General features: G+C 39.5%; 3 protein-coding genes across 4 annotated transcripts; 2 read left to right on the top strand and 1 right to left on the bottom strand.

Moving 5' to 3' along the window:
• The first annotated feature begins 684 nt into the window (after positions 1 to 684).
• On the top strand, positions 685 to 3,928 carry LOC121756319 (PLASTID TRANSCRIPTIONALLY ACTIVE protein 6, chloroplastic-like). The gene is made up of 6 exons (XM_042151827.1): positions 685 to 1,209; positions 1,537 to 1,605; positions 1,764 to 1,868; positions 2,569 to 2,688; positions 3,254 to 3,343; positions 3,410 to 3,928. Exons 1-6 carry the CDS (start codon positions 739 to 741, stop codon positions 3,524 to 3,526), a joined length of 972 nt encoding a protein of 323 aa, XP_042007761.1. The 5' UTR covers positions 685 to 738; the 3' UTR covers positions 3,527 to 3,928.
• Positions 3,929 to 6,471: 2,543 nt separating this feature from the next.
• LOC121754621 lies at positions 6,472 to 7,713 on the bottom strand. The gene is made up of 2 exons (XM_042149948.1): positions 7,075 to 7,713; positions 6,472 to 6,984 (listed from the first exon to the last, which is right to left on the bottom strand). The coding sequence occupies exons 1-2, from the start codon at positions 7,711 to 7,713 to the stop codon at positions 6,472 to 6,474; spliced, it is 1,152 nt and encodes a 383-aa protein (XP_042005882.1).
• A 2,071-nt stretch (positions 7,714 to 9,784) lies between these two features.
• Positions 9,785 to 14,037, top strand: LOC121755251. 2 transcript variants are annotated; one of them, XR_006040680.1, is made up of 5 exons: positions 9,785 to 10,758; positions 11,235 to 11,444; positions 11,722 to 11,839; positions 11,990 to 12,132; positions 12,757 to 14,037. XR_006040680.1 is itself a non-coding variant. In XM_042150526.1 (2 exons), the coding sequence occupies exons 1-2, from the start codon at positions 10,006 to 10,008 to the stop codon at positions 11,256 to 11,258; spliced, it is 777 nt and encodes a 258-aa protein (XP_042006460.1). In that variant the 5' UTR covers positions 9,785 to 10,005; the 3' UTR covers positions 11,259 to 11,712. The 2 variants fall into 2 exon arrangements, 1 of the variants encoding a protein (XP_042006460.1); XM_042150526.1 differs by lacking the exons at positions 11,722 to 11,839; positions 11,990 to 12,132; positions 12,757 to 14,037 and having other exon boundaries at positions 11,235 to 11,712.
• The last annotated feature ends 1,404 nt before the right edge of the window (positions 14,038 to 15,441 follow it).

Raw genomic sequence — 15,441 nt, 5'->3', positions numbered from 1 at the left:
GGTGCCGACAAAGAGGACGAAGACCACCGACACTGGTGGTTACACGACCAGCGAAAGCGGAACTCGTCCGGTGGACCTCAACCGGACGTGCACGGAGGAAGAAAGTTCCTGCACACCGATGTCCTCCCGGCGGCGTCCCATAGGCGTCAAAGCTACGAAGAACAAGGGGAAGGCGAATGCGACATCCTCCTCGGCCGCCGCCCCCCATCGCCGATCCCGACTCCTATCCCGACCCCGACGACAATTGCCTACTCGTATTTGGCAACGGCCTCGATGGCGCGGACGTTGTTGGATATGCACAACGCCCTTATGAAGTGTACGGATCCGACCAGAGCCGAATACCTCTCAGGGGTTGATCGATGAGTTGCGCCGGAAGTTGGGGCTTTTGTAGAATAGTCAATTTTTATTTATTTATAACCATTGTAACTTTTTTTTAATCAATGTATTATTTGTCGTTTCTATATAATCATTGTGCTTCGTTGTATTTTTTAATTAGTTTGCATTTATATATTTGAATATATTTAAATTAATTAATAAAACAATAGTAAAACTTATAGGGCGCCCCTTAGGGTATTCCATTGCAGGTGAAAGGCTGCAAGGGGAGGAGGATAAAATGTTGACATGACAGTGCATATGACGAGCTTTAGTGCGCGCCACTGCCCTTAGGATAATTACTAATCCGTTGGAACAGATAAAATAAAATATGTAATCCAAACTTCTACACTTTGCCTCTCCGCCATGAATGCCGCCGCTATCCTCCTCACGCCCCTCTTCCCGGTGAACTCCAACGCCGCTCCGACGCTTTCCATCCCAAAGCCCAACATTATCCGCTCCCTGTCAATCACCCGCCCAATTTCTTCCAGACCAGGCTTCCGCGTCCGGGCCGACGACGGAGATGCCGACGGCGGAGGCCCGGACGACTACGACATGGACGACGACGAGGTGGAGGAGGTCGACAACAAGAAGGACTTCGATGTCGATTACGATACCGCCGCCGCTCTCGCCATCGCCGCCGCCGGCAACGTCGGGGAGGAGGAAATCGCGATGGTCCACAGCAAGAGCTTCGTGTCGATTCAGGGTTGGGATTCTGAGAAAATCGTCGATTATCGGATAAACGAAGATGAGTTTCATAAGATTTGTTTGCTGGATTGCGATTTTTTCATTCGGAAGCCGCCTGATCCCGATAATGACGTCTACGACTTCCGTGAGGTAGAATTCGACTTGTTTTACTTGATTAATTAGTTAATTGATGCTTCTACCTCAATTAGTTGCGTAATTTACAATTCTAGGTCATTAATTATGTTCCTGATTGCTCACTATGAGACTAAGATATTATTGACAATTCTAGGTCATTGATTGTTGAAGATAATTCTAGTTCAGTTGTATCTGCAAAGATTGTTGTAATTGTTGCTTGAATCGGTCAATTTTCTCTTGTAGGCGGATTCTAATATTAATCTATGAAGATGAATTGTTTGATGATATATTTCTCTCCTTTATTATCGATGCTTATGGATTTGCTTATATCTTTCTGTTTAGATGTATGTCACGCCTCCAGACACTGACGTGTATGCGATTCCAAAGGTTCTCGCGCCGATGCCTGAGAAGGTAGTCTCTTTTGTTTGGTGATGGTTCATATTTACGCCTCTGGTTTATAGGATGTTGATGAGAATGAATTTATAGCTCTGGAAGTGACCGTGATTGACTATAAAGTTATCAACAGATGCATCGTTATTGGACATTAGTAACTTTGTTTCGATTTGCAGTATATCCGATGTGCTCAAAGTGATTACGGCTGCTACAATGTGACAGAGCCACCGATTGATGCACCTAGAGATCCCATGTATAAATCGGAGAGGGAAGTCCTAAAGGTTAGGAAAAACCTTTGAACTTTATCATAAGTGGTTTATTATTGGTTTTGAGCAAATAGTGTTATTTTGCTTATCCTAGCCCTACATAGAATCGTTGAAACTGTAATCATGTTTGGGTGCACTTCCTAAATATTGAAATTATAATTGCTTGTGGAGTTTGGATGATTCATGACATATCATCATACCGTTAGGCATTAGCATCTGCAATCTTATATTAGGACTCTTTCCAAATTAATAAGTGATGGAGCCTTTTCTATCAAATGAGTAGTCTGAGCTTCCCATTTACATCTGCTGGGATTTGGAGTTGCTTTCTAATTTTCAAGAAAATGTCGATTGCATCTTTCTTTTCTGGAGAAAATTACTCCCTCCGTCCTGGCTAAGATGACACATTTCTTGGCCGGTACGGGAATTTAGGAGTTATGGGTTAAAGTGTTTAATTGGAAAGAGGAAAGGTGGGTGAAAGTATTAAAATAGAGAGATGAAGAAAGATGAATATTTTAAAAGGAGTGAAAAAAAGTTGTTGGGTATATTAACTGGAGAGAGAGTTTCCAAAAAAGGAAATGTGTCATCTTAATTGAGACAAACTAAAAAGGAGAACGTGTCATCTTAAGCGGGACGGAGGGAGTAAAAAAGAAGAAAACAGACATTCTTTTCCAAAATTACGATATTGACTTAGTGCAACCATGTTGCTGTTTCGCAGGTTTTCTTGACGAAACACTATAGGAACCGGCGGTATGGTGATCCAGAATTTATGCTGGATTTTGAAGAGATTTATGTCATTGACTCAAAAACTAGATCAATCTCGAGAGCAACAGTTATGGTAGGCACCTTTCTTTCTGCTTTCTATTGCTTTTTGCTCTCTTGGATTCCTCAATTATGAAAAGAACTACTTCAAATCCTTGGACATGTAGTAGCACTCTCTTTTAAGCTCTTTGTTCTGTCCAATGTGAGATTTTTTATGTTATCATCACTGATACACTATGCATTTCATGTTTGATCATCTCCAACGCACGCCACCCTCTGGAGGATATCAATAGCAATTTATTGGATGATATGATAAATGTGTACATAACTGTGTGTTGGTAAAGTGAAATGTGAGTTGTAACTCGAACATAAAATAGAGAAACTCAACAGGGTTGTTCTCTCACTTTTTCTTTAGGTAAAGAACTAAGTTATTAAATGCATAAATTTATCAAACGCTGCTGGTTATTCCCATGGAGCTACTCACCTGATATTCTATCTGCAGTTAATTTTGTATTGGGTTTATACTAAAGATAAATTGCTAATTTAAACCTCTATCTTATTCGTGACTAATAGAATATGATTACCGTACCACTAATTCTGTTACTCTTCATGCTTAACAAATCATTGTCTCCTTTCTGCAGGTGACTGTTCCTGATGGCAAAGATCGGGATAGAAAAAAAGATTTACTCGTTGTTCGAGATAAAGGGAACACCTTCAAAATAATTTCTTCAGTAAGTAGGAAGGAACTTGTTGATGGCGTCTGTTCCCCTTCTAACTGATTCTGCTTATGCTTGCAGGAAGAAAGAGACGACCCAACCACAGTCATCGAGAAGGAAGACTGGAACAAAACACGGGATGAAATGGAGAAGCATCTTCGAAAGCTTCGTGACTTCAGCGTCTCAAATTGGTTCTAGACACACAGTATCTTGTGTAGGAATTACTGTGCCTTCTAGAGAGATGATGAATACCAGCAGGTTCTTGTAGCATCTTCGCCCTACGGTAGATCAGTTGCCGTCTGCCTGGTTAAGATGAAACGTGAAGAGCAGAAATGTGAGTGTGGTGAGAGTGAGGGGAGATATTTTGAAGAGGTGACAACAAAATTCACTTGTTCCGTAGAACTGTTGTAGTTAAGTTTTGGTAGGGTGTAATATTTTTTGAGAGAGAATTATATGGGCATTAAGTGGATGAAGATGGGTTGATTTTATTAAAATCTGGTTTCGGATCTGGATCCCGTTAGAATCAATTTACAAAAACCACCCTGTTATCAGAAAAGATATTGTAATTCCATGTGTGTTAATTTGAGTTTATTTATATCACCCTGCATATACTTATTTTCATTTTTTTCATTATTATATTATATAATATTACATCTACTATTTTTTATCTAATTATATACAGTACCTAAAATCAAAAAAAAAAATTCAAAATCAATTTTATAAGTTATCCATTTGTTTTAAAATTTCATTTGGTCAATAGTCTATTATTCACATGAAAGGTTGAAGCTAAAGTAGAAAGAGCAGCTCCCTCCGTTCCAACTAAGTTGGGAAAAAACTTTTGAACACGAAAATTAAGAATTTATATATAGTGAATTAAATAAAAATAAAATAACATATGAGAGAGTAAGAAAAATACTCCCTCCGTCCCCCAAATATTGTCCCATTTTGACCCGGCACGGGTTTTAAAAAATGTAATGAAAAATGAGTTGAAAAAGTTAGTGGAATGTGGGTCCTACTTTTATATATTAGTTTTATAATAAAATGTGAGTATAAATGAGTTAGTGGAACATGAGGTCCAACTACCAAAAATGGTAAAAAAATGAAATGACATCCCAAAGAAGAAGACGTTTCAACTTAGTTGGGACGGAGGATAAAAGTGGAATATGAGGTCCAACTACCAAAAATGGTAAAAAAATTTTGTGGGATGGATAGAAATGGAAAAATAGGACAAATTTTCAGGGACGGAGGAAGTACTACTTAACTTAGATGACGTCCCAAAGAAGAAGACGTTTCAACTTAGTTGGGACGGAGGAATATTAATTAAGATAATACGTACCCTCTATCCTATAAAATAGTCTTCTTTTTTCATTTTGGGATCGTCCCACAAAAATAGTCATCTTCCATTTTTGGTAAGCTTTTCTCCCTTATGAGGTAAGTCACATTCTCTACTAACAATGCTCTAATCACTTTTTATTTGTACTTCTCTCATACTCCCTCCGTCCCAGTTTTGGAGTCACATTTTGCCATAAAAGTCCGTCCCAGTTTTAGAGTCACATTTAGAATTTTTCATATTTGGACATAAAATTTTACCCTATTATTCACCAAAATTACACCCAAATGCCATTATCTACCCAAAAATAAACAAAAAAAAAACAAAATCTTAACCCACCCTACCCCACCCCCAATACCCTCATTTGACTTTCATTTCACTCTCACTCCACCTTTCCCATCTCTCTCTATTCCTAATTGTAGGAACCCTAATCAGTTCCTACTATAATCGCCGATCTAAATCTGACGATTACTCCATCACCGTCTCTCTCTATTCGCTTCCCATGCCCGATGAATGGGATCCATTGCCGGAGTTTGAATCGTTGCCATCTTTCGATACACCTCCCAGAACCCTAATCGTCCTTGATACACCACCGGAAGTGATTGCACGGTGGGAAATCGACCGAATGGTCGATTGTTACCACCGATCGGGAAATCGAAGATGGTTTGGGGGCCTTGATGGGTCTGACGTCGTCGAAGAAACTGAGCTTCCCCCACCGAATGGCTTCTTCGACGGATCTGAAACCCAGCCACCGTTTGAGGGCTTTGACGGGGCTGAACGCCAACCACCGTTCCACCCCCATGACGACTCTGAAACGCAGGCGCCGTCGGAGGGCTTGCACGGATCTGAACATCCCCCACCATTCCAGCCCTATGAAGACTCTGAAACACAAGCACCATCCCACCCCTTTGACGAATCTGAACCTCAACCACAGTCCTCATCAAAGGTGGAGTACACCGAGAATGAAAAAGCAATGTTGTTGATCTTGTTGCCTAGCATGAAAGATCTCATCTAATCTGTGAGTATTTTTTCAATTCTAAGCCACCCCCTGTGTAGGGTTTGGAGGCTGTTTCAGTTGAATTGATTGAGGGTTATCGTAGTCTTGGTTGTGTTGGTTTGTTTGATACTCCATGATGCAGTTTTTCTGATGAATTACATCTGATTATCTGTGTATTCACTGCATTGGTTGGTTTTTTGTGAACTTAGCCACCCCTTTGATGGTTTGGAGGCTCTGATTTGTGAGTTTACTGTCTTCGGTTGGTTTGTTGGCTCTGAATTGCACTTTTGTTCCTCTGTGATGATGTTTTTCTGAGAGTTATGCATGCCCAGCTATGATGCCTCTATAATGGTTGGTTTTTTGTGAACTTAGCCACCCCTTTGATGGTTTGGAGGCTCTGATTTGCAAGTTTACTGTCTTTGGTTGGTTTGTTGGCTCTGAATTGCACTTTTGTTCCTCTGTGATGATGTTTTTTTAAGAGTTATGCATGCTCAGCTATGATGCCTCTGTAATGGTTGGTTTTTTGTGAACTTAGCCACCTCTTTGATGGTTTAGAGGCTTTGATTTGCAATTTTGTTAACAAAACACACACCAACCATGAATTACACTTGGAATTCATACAAAATGCAGCTTTTAGAGTTGTAAGCAAGCCTAGTTACCCTATCCCAGAATGCAGCCTATTTATCCTAACCCAAAATGAAGACTATAACCAAAAAAAAAGTTTACATACTAAACACCAAACTATTTTGATGCTTATACTGTAAACCCTATGATCCAAGTGGCCTATCTAGATCTGTAAAACATTGATTAGATGCCCTATATGTCATATGAGGTACTGACATCATTCTGAGGGAGTAGTAGATACTCTAAGCTTTCTTTTACCAGATTCTCCTCAACTTCAAGTGATGTAGGAAGCCCCACTGTCCTTCTCAGCCTTTCTTTGTTCAAGTGGGGTATTTTGTAATTGTTGCCCCCATGCACTTCTAGGATCTTACTGAGACAGCTTTGCAATGTTAAAAAAACATTGTTCAGAGTTTGTGGTGTGAGTTCCTCAAAAGAACTCCAAACATTACCCAATAATTCATCTATATTGGTGGCTAGTTTATCATCTTGTAGTGATTGTATGGCCCTGAAAAAGCCAAGGTCCAATACATTGGTGTCTGGGGAGTTGGCTGGTTGGCTAATTAGATGGAATTTAAATCCATCTGAACTTGCAAGATCATCAAATTGTGAGTCAAAGGATTTCAGGTGAGGTTTGGCATTGTCTTGTTGGATATATATCTCCTTGCTTGCATTGGCTGGCCACTTAGCCTTGATTGCTGGAATAATCTGTGCATTATTTATGAATAAATAAAAATATGGCTAAGTGATGACATTACCAATGTCTTATAGGAATGCGAGGGGAAAAAATATCCATACCTGATTCAAGAGACATTCTCTCATTGCTTCCTTGTTAACTGATGGGATAGGCTTTGTCTCTAGTGTCCCTTTTGGCCTATTCTTTGACATCCTTTTGGCTGGAACTTGTTCTGTGAATGGGAATATGCCTATTTTACCATCAAAGATGGTCTGCCCATCTGTGCCAAACTGTGGCCTACTTACAACACACATGAACATCACTTTTGTGATGAATCTTTTTGATCTGCAAGACCTGTAAGGCTCATCCTCATCCGACAACAGGTAGTATCTGTCTGAAGCCTTTGTCATGTAAAACCATTTTTCATCAATATGAACTGTGTTGTGCATAGCATGATAAAGAAGCTTCCCTTCATCCATAGCTGGCTGAATATGAGTAAGACACCATCTCATTCTACTAATTTTGTTTGCTTCAGTGAGTGCTGGTTTTATGGCATTTGTATGTGGCCTTATCTTGCTAGCGCCCATTTTACAAGCAAGTTTTTTATAGCAAGATCTCTTAAGAAAAGACAATTGTCTGAACTTATCATCATCAAAATGTACTTTACTTGTTTTCTTAGTATATCCTGATGCTCTGCCCCTCATGATAACAGGTTTCACATCTTCAATTTGCTGCTTGGTTATCCCCCATACGCGGCTCATTGTCCTTCTATGCACTTTGAATCTCTTGGCTGCCTCTTAAATGAACCATGTGGCAGTGCTCCAGCTTGGCATTGCTGTTGAAGGAACTGCACAATATGGTTCTTCATTTGGCTGCTCAAACTCAGGGTTGCTCTCGGCCCTTGCTCCAGTTCTGCCTCTTCAATATGCTCCTGCTCCATCTCTTGCTCCAGTTCTGCCTCTTCAATGTGCTCCTGCTCCATATCTTGATCCATTTCCATTCCCCTATGATGAAATTGCTCTGAGGGTAATTTAGATATAAATACCTTTGGTTGGTTTGTAGGTAGGTGGAGTTCAAGTTTTTGGAGTAATTGTGGAGTGAATGTATTTATAGATGTAGTTTAGCTTTAATTTGATTTTGGATTTTTCCCTCCTTGGGATTGTAATGAATTTTTCCCTCCATAATTTGGAGATTGAGTTAATGAAAATGGAATGAGGTTCCCTCTTTAAATTTGTGTTGATGTGATGGCCGAAAATCATGGGATTGCAAAGTGTGAAACATTTGTTTTAATTTTATTTTTGGCATAGCTTAAATCATGGAATAAACAAGTTGGAAAATTAAAAACCATAAGTTTAAATAATTTAAACAACCAAAGTTATTGTAAGTCAAAAATAAACAATTTTAAAATTTTAAAAGTCAACCTATCTCATTTTCCAACAACTCACTTCATTTATTATACACTCTACCATCTCACTTCATTAATTACACACTCCACCAATTTCTTAAAATTCGTGCCATAACTAAATGGCACTCCAAATGTGGGACGGAGGGAGTATTTAACTAATTTTGCATTAAAATTTGTATCGTCCCCAAAGTGCATATTTTCATGGGATTAAAAGAAAGAAAAAAATTCCTACAATATGGAAAAGGTAAAATTACCCTTTTGTTTTGATTGATACCACAGTATGCATGAGTTGGAGTAAGGGACAGATGAATAGCATATTTCAAAATTTAGGTTGAGTCAAAATGAGTCATCTAAGATGGATGAATTAGCGGGCATACGAAGATTTGAATTAATGTTTTAAATGATAATACGAAGATTAATCAGCGGTAAATCTATCATAGCTGAATATTAATTAAAAGTGGGATTGGTGATCCCAAGTATCCTTTTAGATGGTGTTCAGTTTTACTAGATAAAATAATACCAAGATATAATCTACGATTGAGTTTTGAGATTATTTTAGTTGGAGGGGTTAACTATGACTAATTATCCTATGGTTATCCATCTAGGATTGAGTTGTGAGATTTAATCTCATGAACCAAACACACTATATTAATTTTGAGATACAATCTTGCAACCAAACACCTATTAATACTTACATTATGACGACTCATGTGATAGGACCTAGACTTTTATTTTATTCCGAAAGAGAATTGATAATTTCTATATAATTAATAGATTTATTTTTTTAAATATATTTTTGTATTTCCACATATTATAAATGTTGAAAATATTTAATGAGAATTAAGAATGAACTATGAAGAATGAATCCATAATTAATACCTATCACCATGCATTATTACACATGATAGAAAGAATAGTGTTATTCATGTATTTCTCAATCAAAGATAGTTAACTTTCGTTGTGTTATAAGGTACTAATAAAGGCCCACCATTAACTTTAATGAGTATACGTATCCACTTTATACTTTAAAAAAGAAAATATTATTATCTTTGCTATCAATCCAAGCACAATTCTTTTGTTACATAGACGATTGCATGTATGATGTCAATATAGTGGTTCTAACTTGTGACAGTACACGCCATATTATAAATTTAACTAATTAAGCAAACACAAGTCTCATAATTACAAATTAATTTACATTACACACACACATCTTCCATTTGTCTTATTCAAGGTTTATTTTTAATTAAGTATTTTTAAGGTATCGTATTCAATAATGTTAAAAGTGGGACAAATAAAAATAAAAGCTACTCCATGTAAGAGTTCTTTGCTTTCATGCCAATCTACCATTTATATATACTTTTTCAGAATGCATGTCTATATATTTTGCATGTGGTGCTTATGGCCTGTTATTCATACAAATTTTTACACAATTCCTATCCCATATATAGCTCTCCGTTAATTATTACTGTTATATTTTTTTACTATCTTTCTTAACTAACTTTTGTGATTTCATGATCCATTGAGATTTCATGATCCATTGATACATGCGCACAAATCACAAATATTTGGCATATATGTACACATGTTTGCTCTAGCTCTGTGATCTTATATATACTGCATTTGTACATTAGGAGTTTATTTATCTATGGAGAAGGTTATTCATCATTTTTGCCATGAACATCCTTTATTTCTCACTAAACAACACGATGAGGAGACTTTAAATTGTTACGTATGTGGTAATGTTGTGACTAATTGTGAGTTAGAATATACTTGCAAAGAACCTCATTATAATAGTAATAGTCGAATTATCATCCATAAAATGTGTGGAGAGTTACCTCGTCGAATACATTCTCATCCCTCACACCCTGATCATCCTCTTTACCTATGTGATTATAGACTTATGCCTAAAGGATACTTCTGTAATCCTTGTCGTTACATAATAGGCAGCAAGTTAGGATATAGGTGCCCTATTTGTGAATTTGACACTCGTGTAGAATGCATCAAATTAGGGTTGTTGGAGGAGAGAAAGGAGCTGCAACACCTGAGCCACATCCATCCGTTGACACTGATGAGAAAACACACCTTTCCGTTTAGCTGTGATGGTTGTGGCACTGAAGATGTGGACATGGCGTACATATGCATCATGTGTGAATATTGGGTGCACGCGAGCTGTGCCTCGTTGCCTATCCTTCTCCCACAAGATCGCCACCAACACAAACACCAACTTTCTCTAGCCTTTTGTTTCCCAATGGAACATCGCAGATACATATACAATTGTGACGTTTGTGATAAAGAGTTTGACATGGCATGTTGGCTCTATTTCTGTGGTGATTGCAGATACTTTGCCCATCTCAAATGCGTTGGATCCGTCACTGACTCAGACCAAACAAGACATTTTGTAAGACTACTTGCATTATACTAGTAATTCTTAATTATCATTACTCCCTCCGTCCGTGATTAAATGTCTCATATTTGACTGGCACGGGTTTTAAGAAATTGTTTGAATTCATGAAGTAAAGTGGATAGAAAAGTTAGTGAAATATGGAGTCAACTTTTATATATTGGTTTTATAAGAAAATGTGAATGAAATGAGTTAGTGGAATGTAAGATCCACTTACCAAATATAGTAAAAGTGAAATGGGACGTTTATTGACAGACAAACGAAAAAGGAAAAATGGGACATTTATTGGCGGACGGAGGGAGTATTAATTAGTCGTATTACGCAATTTGTTAATTTAACAGCCCCGAATACTGATTGCATTGAATATGTGTTGTTGTATTTAGGAGTATAGATGATGTGATAAAATGTGAATGACATGCCAAGAACCATAACCTTATTCAATTATCACAAACATTCATTGAGTTTGATTTCAGAAGATGACAAGGGCAAAGCATTAGCGAATGATGCGCTCAGCTGCCGGCGACTGTAAGAAAGGCCGAGTGGGATCACCACCCATTGCTATTCACATTAGATGCCTCTACAGACCATCTTCTGCGAGTTTTGCGAAAGGGAAATGCATCCAAAGAAACCCATGTATCACTGCGATCAGTCTTACCACTTTCATTGTCTTCAGACTGGATCTGGTCAGTACCGAAATATCAAATTGAGTGGGAGTCTATACACCCTCCTCACCCTCTCACTTACAATTACAATTACAATTACAATCAAGAAACATTTGTCACGAAATAGTGTATACCCACTGTGGATTTGAATGTGTATCATGTTACTTTCTCGTTTGTGAAATTTGTGTGAAGCTTTTTTTTAGCTGATACTTTAAGATGTAATTTCTTATTATAGTCATCTATATCATGTACCTTTTTCTTGTAATGACCTTAATATATCTTTGTTTTATTTGCATAGTAACACCCAAAATTTAAGCTACCAAAACAAGAGGAACTCGATCCGACGATGAAAACGATCAAGAAAAATGATTGTTGAAGGAGAATGGGATGTTTAGATGATGACAAGTTGAGGAATGGTTAGAAGATGTTTGTTTCCTCATTTGGGACTGAATTCTTCATTTTTTTTATGTCTTGATATTTGATTTTTGAGGTTTTTGATTGAAAGAAAAGGAATGTGATATTTTTCGGATGGATTTTATCTTGACCCGATTCCTTTCTTGCTGCAGCATCTTTGGAATTTTTAGGTTACCTTTTGGTTGCTGTATTTGAGCATGGATGAAGGTTTCTAAAACGGCAGCGTTTAGGGAGGAAAGAATGAGCTTTTGCAATCACATTTAGTCCCATTAAAAATGGACGTATTCCTTTTTAGGTTGTTCTTTTAAAAATGAAATATTTCCTAAAACGGAAACAATATTGTCTCTACTTTTTCATCTCTTTTATTTTACTCTCTCTTCAAGAACCCACAAAATAACACTGCATAAAATCTCATGCCCAGAAACCAAATGTTTCATGTTTATTGGGACGAATAGAGTATGTTTAGGCATAAAAAGAAATAACTCAAGTAACTTAGGGTAAACCAAAATAGAATATGACTCAAGTAATTCGGAACTAATGGAGTATGACGCTGTTCGAGAATATATGACTTGGAGGCTAAGCAAGTTATATTTTAGATTTTATTTATATTCTAGTTAGTAGAATTAGTAGATGGAAAATATTAAGAGTAATTGTTTTTCCTTCTACCAAATTAGGTTTTCTTTTTGTTTATTTTCCTTTTAGTTTTATTTTCCATAAGTTTAGGATTTTTCTTTGCCTATATAAAAGGCCTCATTGTCCAACTAAAAAAACAGACTTTTGATTATTAATTTTGGATTGAGTTTTTATACTCTAAGTTTTCAATTAGTTGAGTTCTTTATCTACCAGTTCAACCAGTCTTCATACGTCTCTGCATCATTTGGTATTACGATCCAGGTTGATTATTAATGGCTGAATGTAGACATGGCAGCAGACGTGGCGATGCTCGTGGCGGCGGTCGTGGTGGGGGACGTGGAGATCTCCCAAACGAAAAGGTTGCACGACAGTGTGATCTGCGAGACATCGAAAACGATGATCTGCAACAACAGGTTCGAGACCTACAACGACATTGGCGCGACTGGATGAGCGTTGGGGGAAATCCAACCCGATGAGGTCTAATGCGTTGGAGCGTCGTCCGATGGACGATACATTATTTAGCGACGTCTTCACATCATCTGATGCGGATGAGTCGTCGAAGAATAGTAATAGCAATATATTTTCGATACCGGTGTATGATATGCCTGTATACGACTAGGATATATTCTATGAGCTCCCCGAACCACCGAAGAATAGTAACAACAATATATTGTCGATACATGTATATGATAATCCCGTATACGACGAGGATATATTGTCGATGCAGGCATATGATAAGCCCGTATACGACGAGGATATATTCTATAAGCTCCCCGGATTGATGAGCAAATCTCCGCCTCCTTCCGTGAAATTTGACGACGATGCCGAGGAAGAGGGCGTTGCCGTCTATGACGATGAGGTGTACGACGAGGCATCAACGACTGGAGCCACAGGATGGTTGAGAGGAATAGTAAAAGCTATTCCATCTGGTGACTGCTAGGTGATAATGGGTTCCCCCAGGGAAGACAACTACTGTGTCTTCTCTAATGGCTCATGCATTGGATCCCCGAAGGGGTGGGCTCGATGAACCATTTCCATGGCTGAGCAGAGAATTCATGAGGAAGCTTTGTATTGGAAAGGAGGTCACTTTTAGAGTGGATTATACTGTACCATTCATTAATCGGGAGTTTGGGTATGTTTTCCTTTGGGATAAGAATGTGGCTTTGCTTGTGGTTAGCGACCCCGATAATTTTGATGCTACGGCTCTATTGGCTGCTAAGAAGGGCAGTCCTTTTCTTTTGTACAATATAAGGAGGTTGGTTGTAGAAGGCAATGGTGGTGGATTTGGGAGTGAGAAGAGGAGAAGGCCGTAGGGTTCGAAAGATATTGGAAGTTAATCATAATAAAAAGAGGAAAAATATAAGACAGTTTGAAAAATTGGGCAGAATGGGATGATGGCATTATGACTGATGTAGTTGGAGAAATTTTGATTCGGTTAAGATGCTATTTCAATAAACCAAACTCAAGGAGGAGTTTTTTTCCAAGAAAGGTAGTATGATGTAGTTCTAGAATATGACTTATAGTTTAGATTTTTTATATTTCATAGTTAGTAGAATTAGTAGATGAAAAATATTAGGAGTAAGACCATCCACAATGTCGCCCAGCCGAGCGCCCAGCCGAGCGCCGGCGCTGAGCGGTCTATTGCAGTCGCCCAGCGGGCGAATGGAGAGAGAAACCGCGCAGCGCTGGGCGGTCGCGTGGCGCTGGGCGGTGCGCTGGGCGATCCGCTCGGCGCTATTGCAGCGCCCGGATCGCCCAGCGCACCGTCTAGCGCGAAATTTAAATTTTTTTTTTCCGAAACACTATATATACGCGCTTTGCTCGTCATTTTCATTCGCACCACTTGTTTTAACGAGTACTCTCTCTATCTTAATATCTGTACAAGAGCAACAATGCGAAATGAGTAACGCTGGTGGTGGTAGTGGTGGTAGCGGAGGGGATGCTGAGGAGTACGAACGTCGAATGGCCGAAGCGTTGGACGCCTATACGACCAACGCGATAAACCAATGGATGGAAAGGGCCTTGCAGCCGGCGATACCTCGACCTCCCCCAGTGGTCCACCGCCGCAGTGTGATTGATCGGGATCACGTAGCTGCACATCAGCGCCTATACGAAGACTACTTCGCACAGGAGCCTCGGTTCAACGCCAACCTTTTCAGGCGTCGTTTTAGGATGAGCAGGGACCTGTTTATGCGTATTGTCAACGCATTGGAGTCTCGATATCTGTATTTCCGCTTCAGGCACGATGCGGCTGGCAGACCCGACCACACACCTATTCAAAAGTGCACTGCGGCAATCCGGCAGTTGGCCTACGGAGGCGCAGCAGACATGTGGGATGAGTATCTCCACATCGGTGAGACGACTGCCCTGCAATGTCTGAAGAATTTCTGTCTGGGAGTGATAGAAGTATTCGGTGATCAGTATCTCCGAACGCCTACCCCCGAAGACTGCCAAGATCTGTTGCGGATGCACGGGAGTCAGCATGGGTTCCCGGGTATGTTAGGCAGCATAGATTGTATGCATTGGGAGTGGAAGAACTGTCCCGCGGCCTGGAAGGGGTTCTACACGTCCGGCTACAAGGGAAAGAATCCCACGATGATCCTGGAGGCCGTAGTTGATTACCGGCTTTGGATTTGGCACGCGTATTTTGGGATAGCTGGTTCGAACAACGACCTCAACGTCCTCAACTCGTCGCCACTTTTCAACGAGCAGTGCTAGGGCGTCGGTCCGGCCATCAGTTTTGTCGCCAACGACAACCAATATGATATGGGCTACTACTTGGCGGATGGGATATACCCTAGGTGGCCCGTCTTTGTGAAGACGATCCGATGCCCAGGAGATGAGAAGAAGGCCTACTTTGCGGCACGGCAGGAGTCGGCGTGCAAGGACGTGGAGCGCGCATTTGGTGTGCTCCAGTCTCGATGGGCGGCAATTAAGGGTCCAACGCGTTTGTGGAATGTCCAATGCATTG

The sequence above is a fragment of the Salvia splendens genome, chromosome 11 (assembly GCF_004379255.2).
Source record: "Salvia splendens isolate huo1 chromosome 11, SspV2, whole genome shotgun sequence".
In the NCBI taxonomy this organism is placed as follows: domain Eukaryota; kingdom Viridiplantae; phylum Streptophyta; class Magnoliopsida; order Lamiales; family Lamiaceae; genus Salvia; species Salvia splendens.
This window is presented reverse-complemented; position numbering and strand designations above follow the sequence as displayed.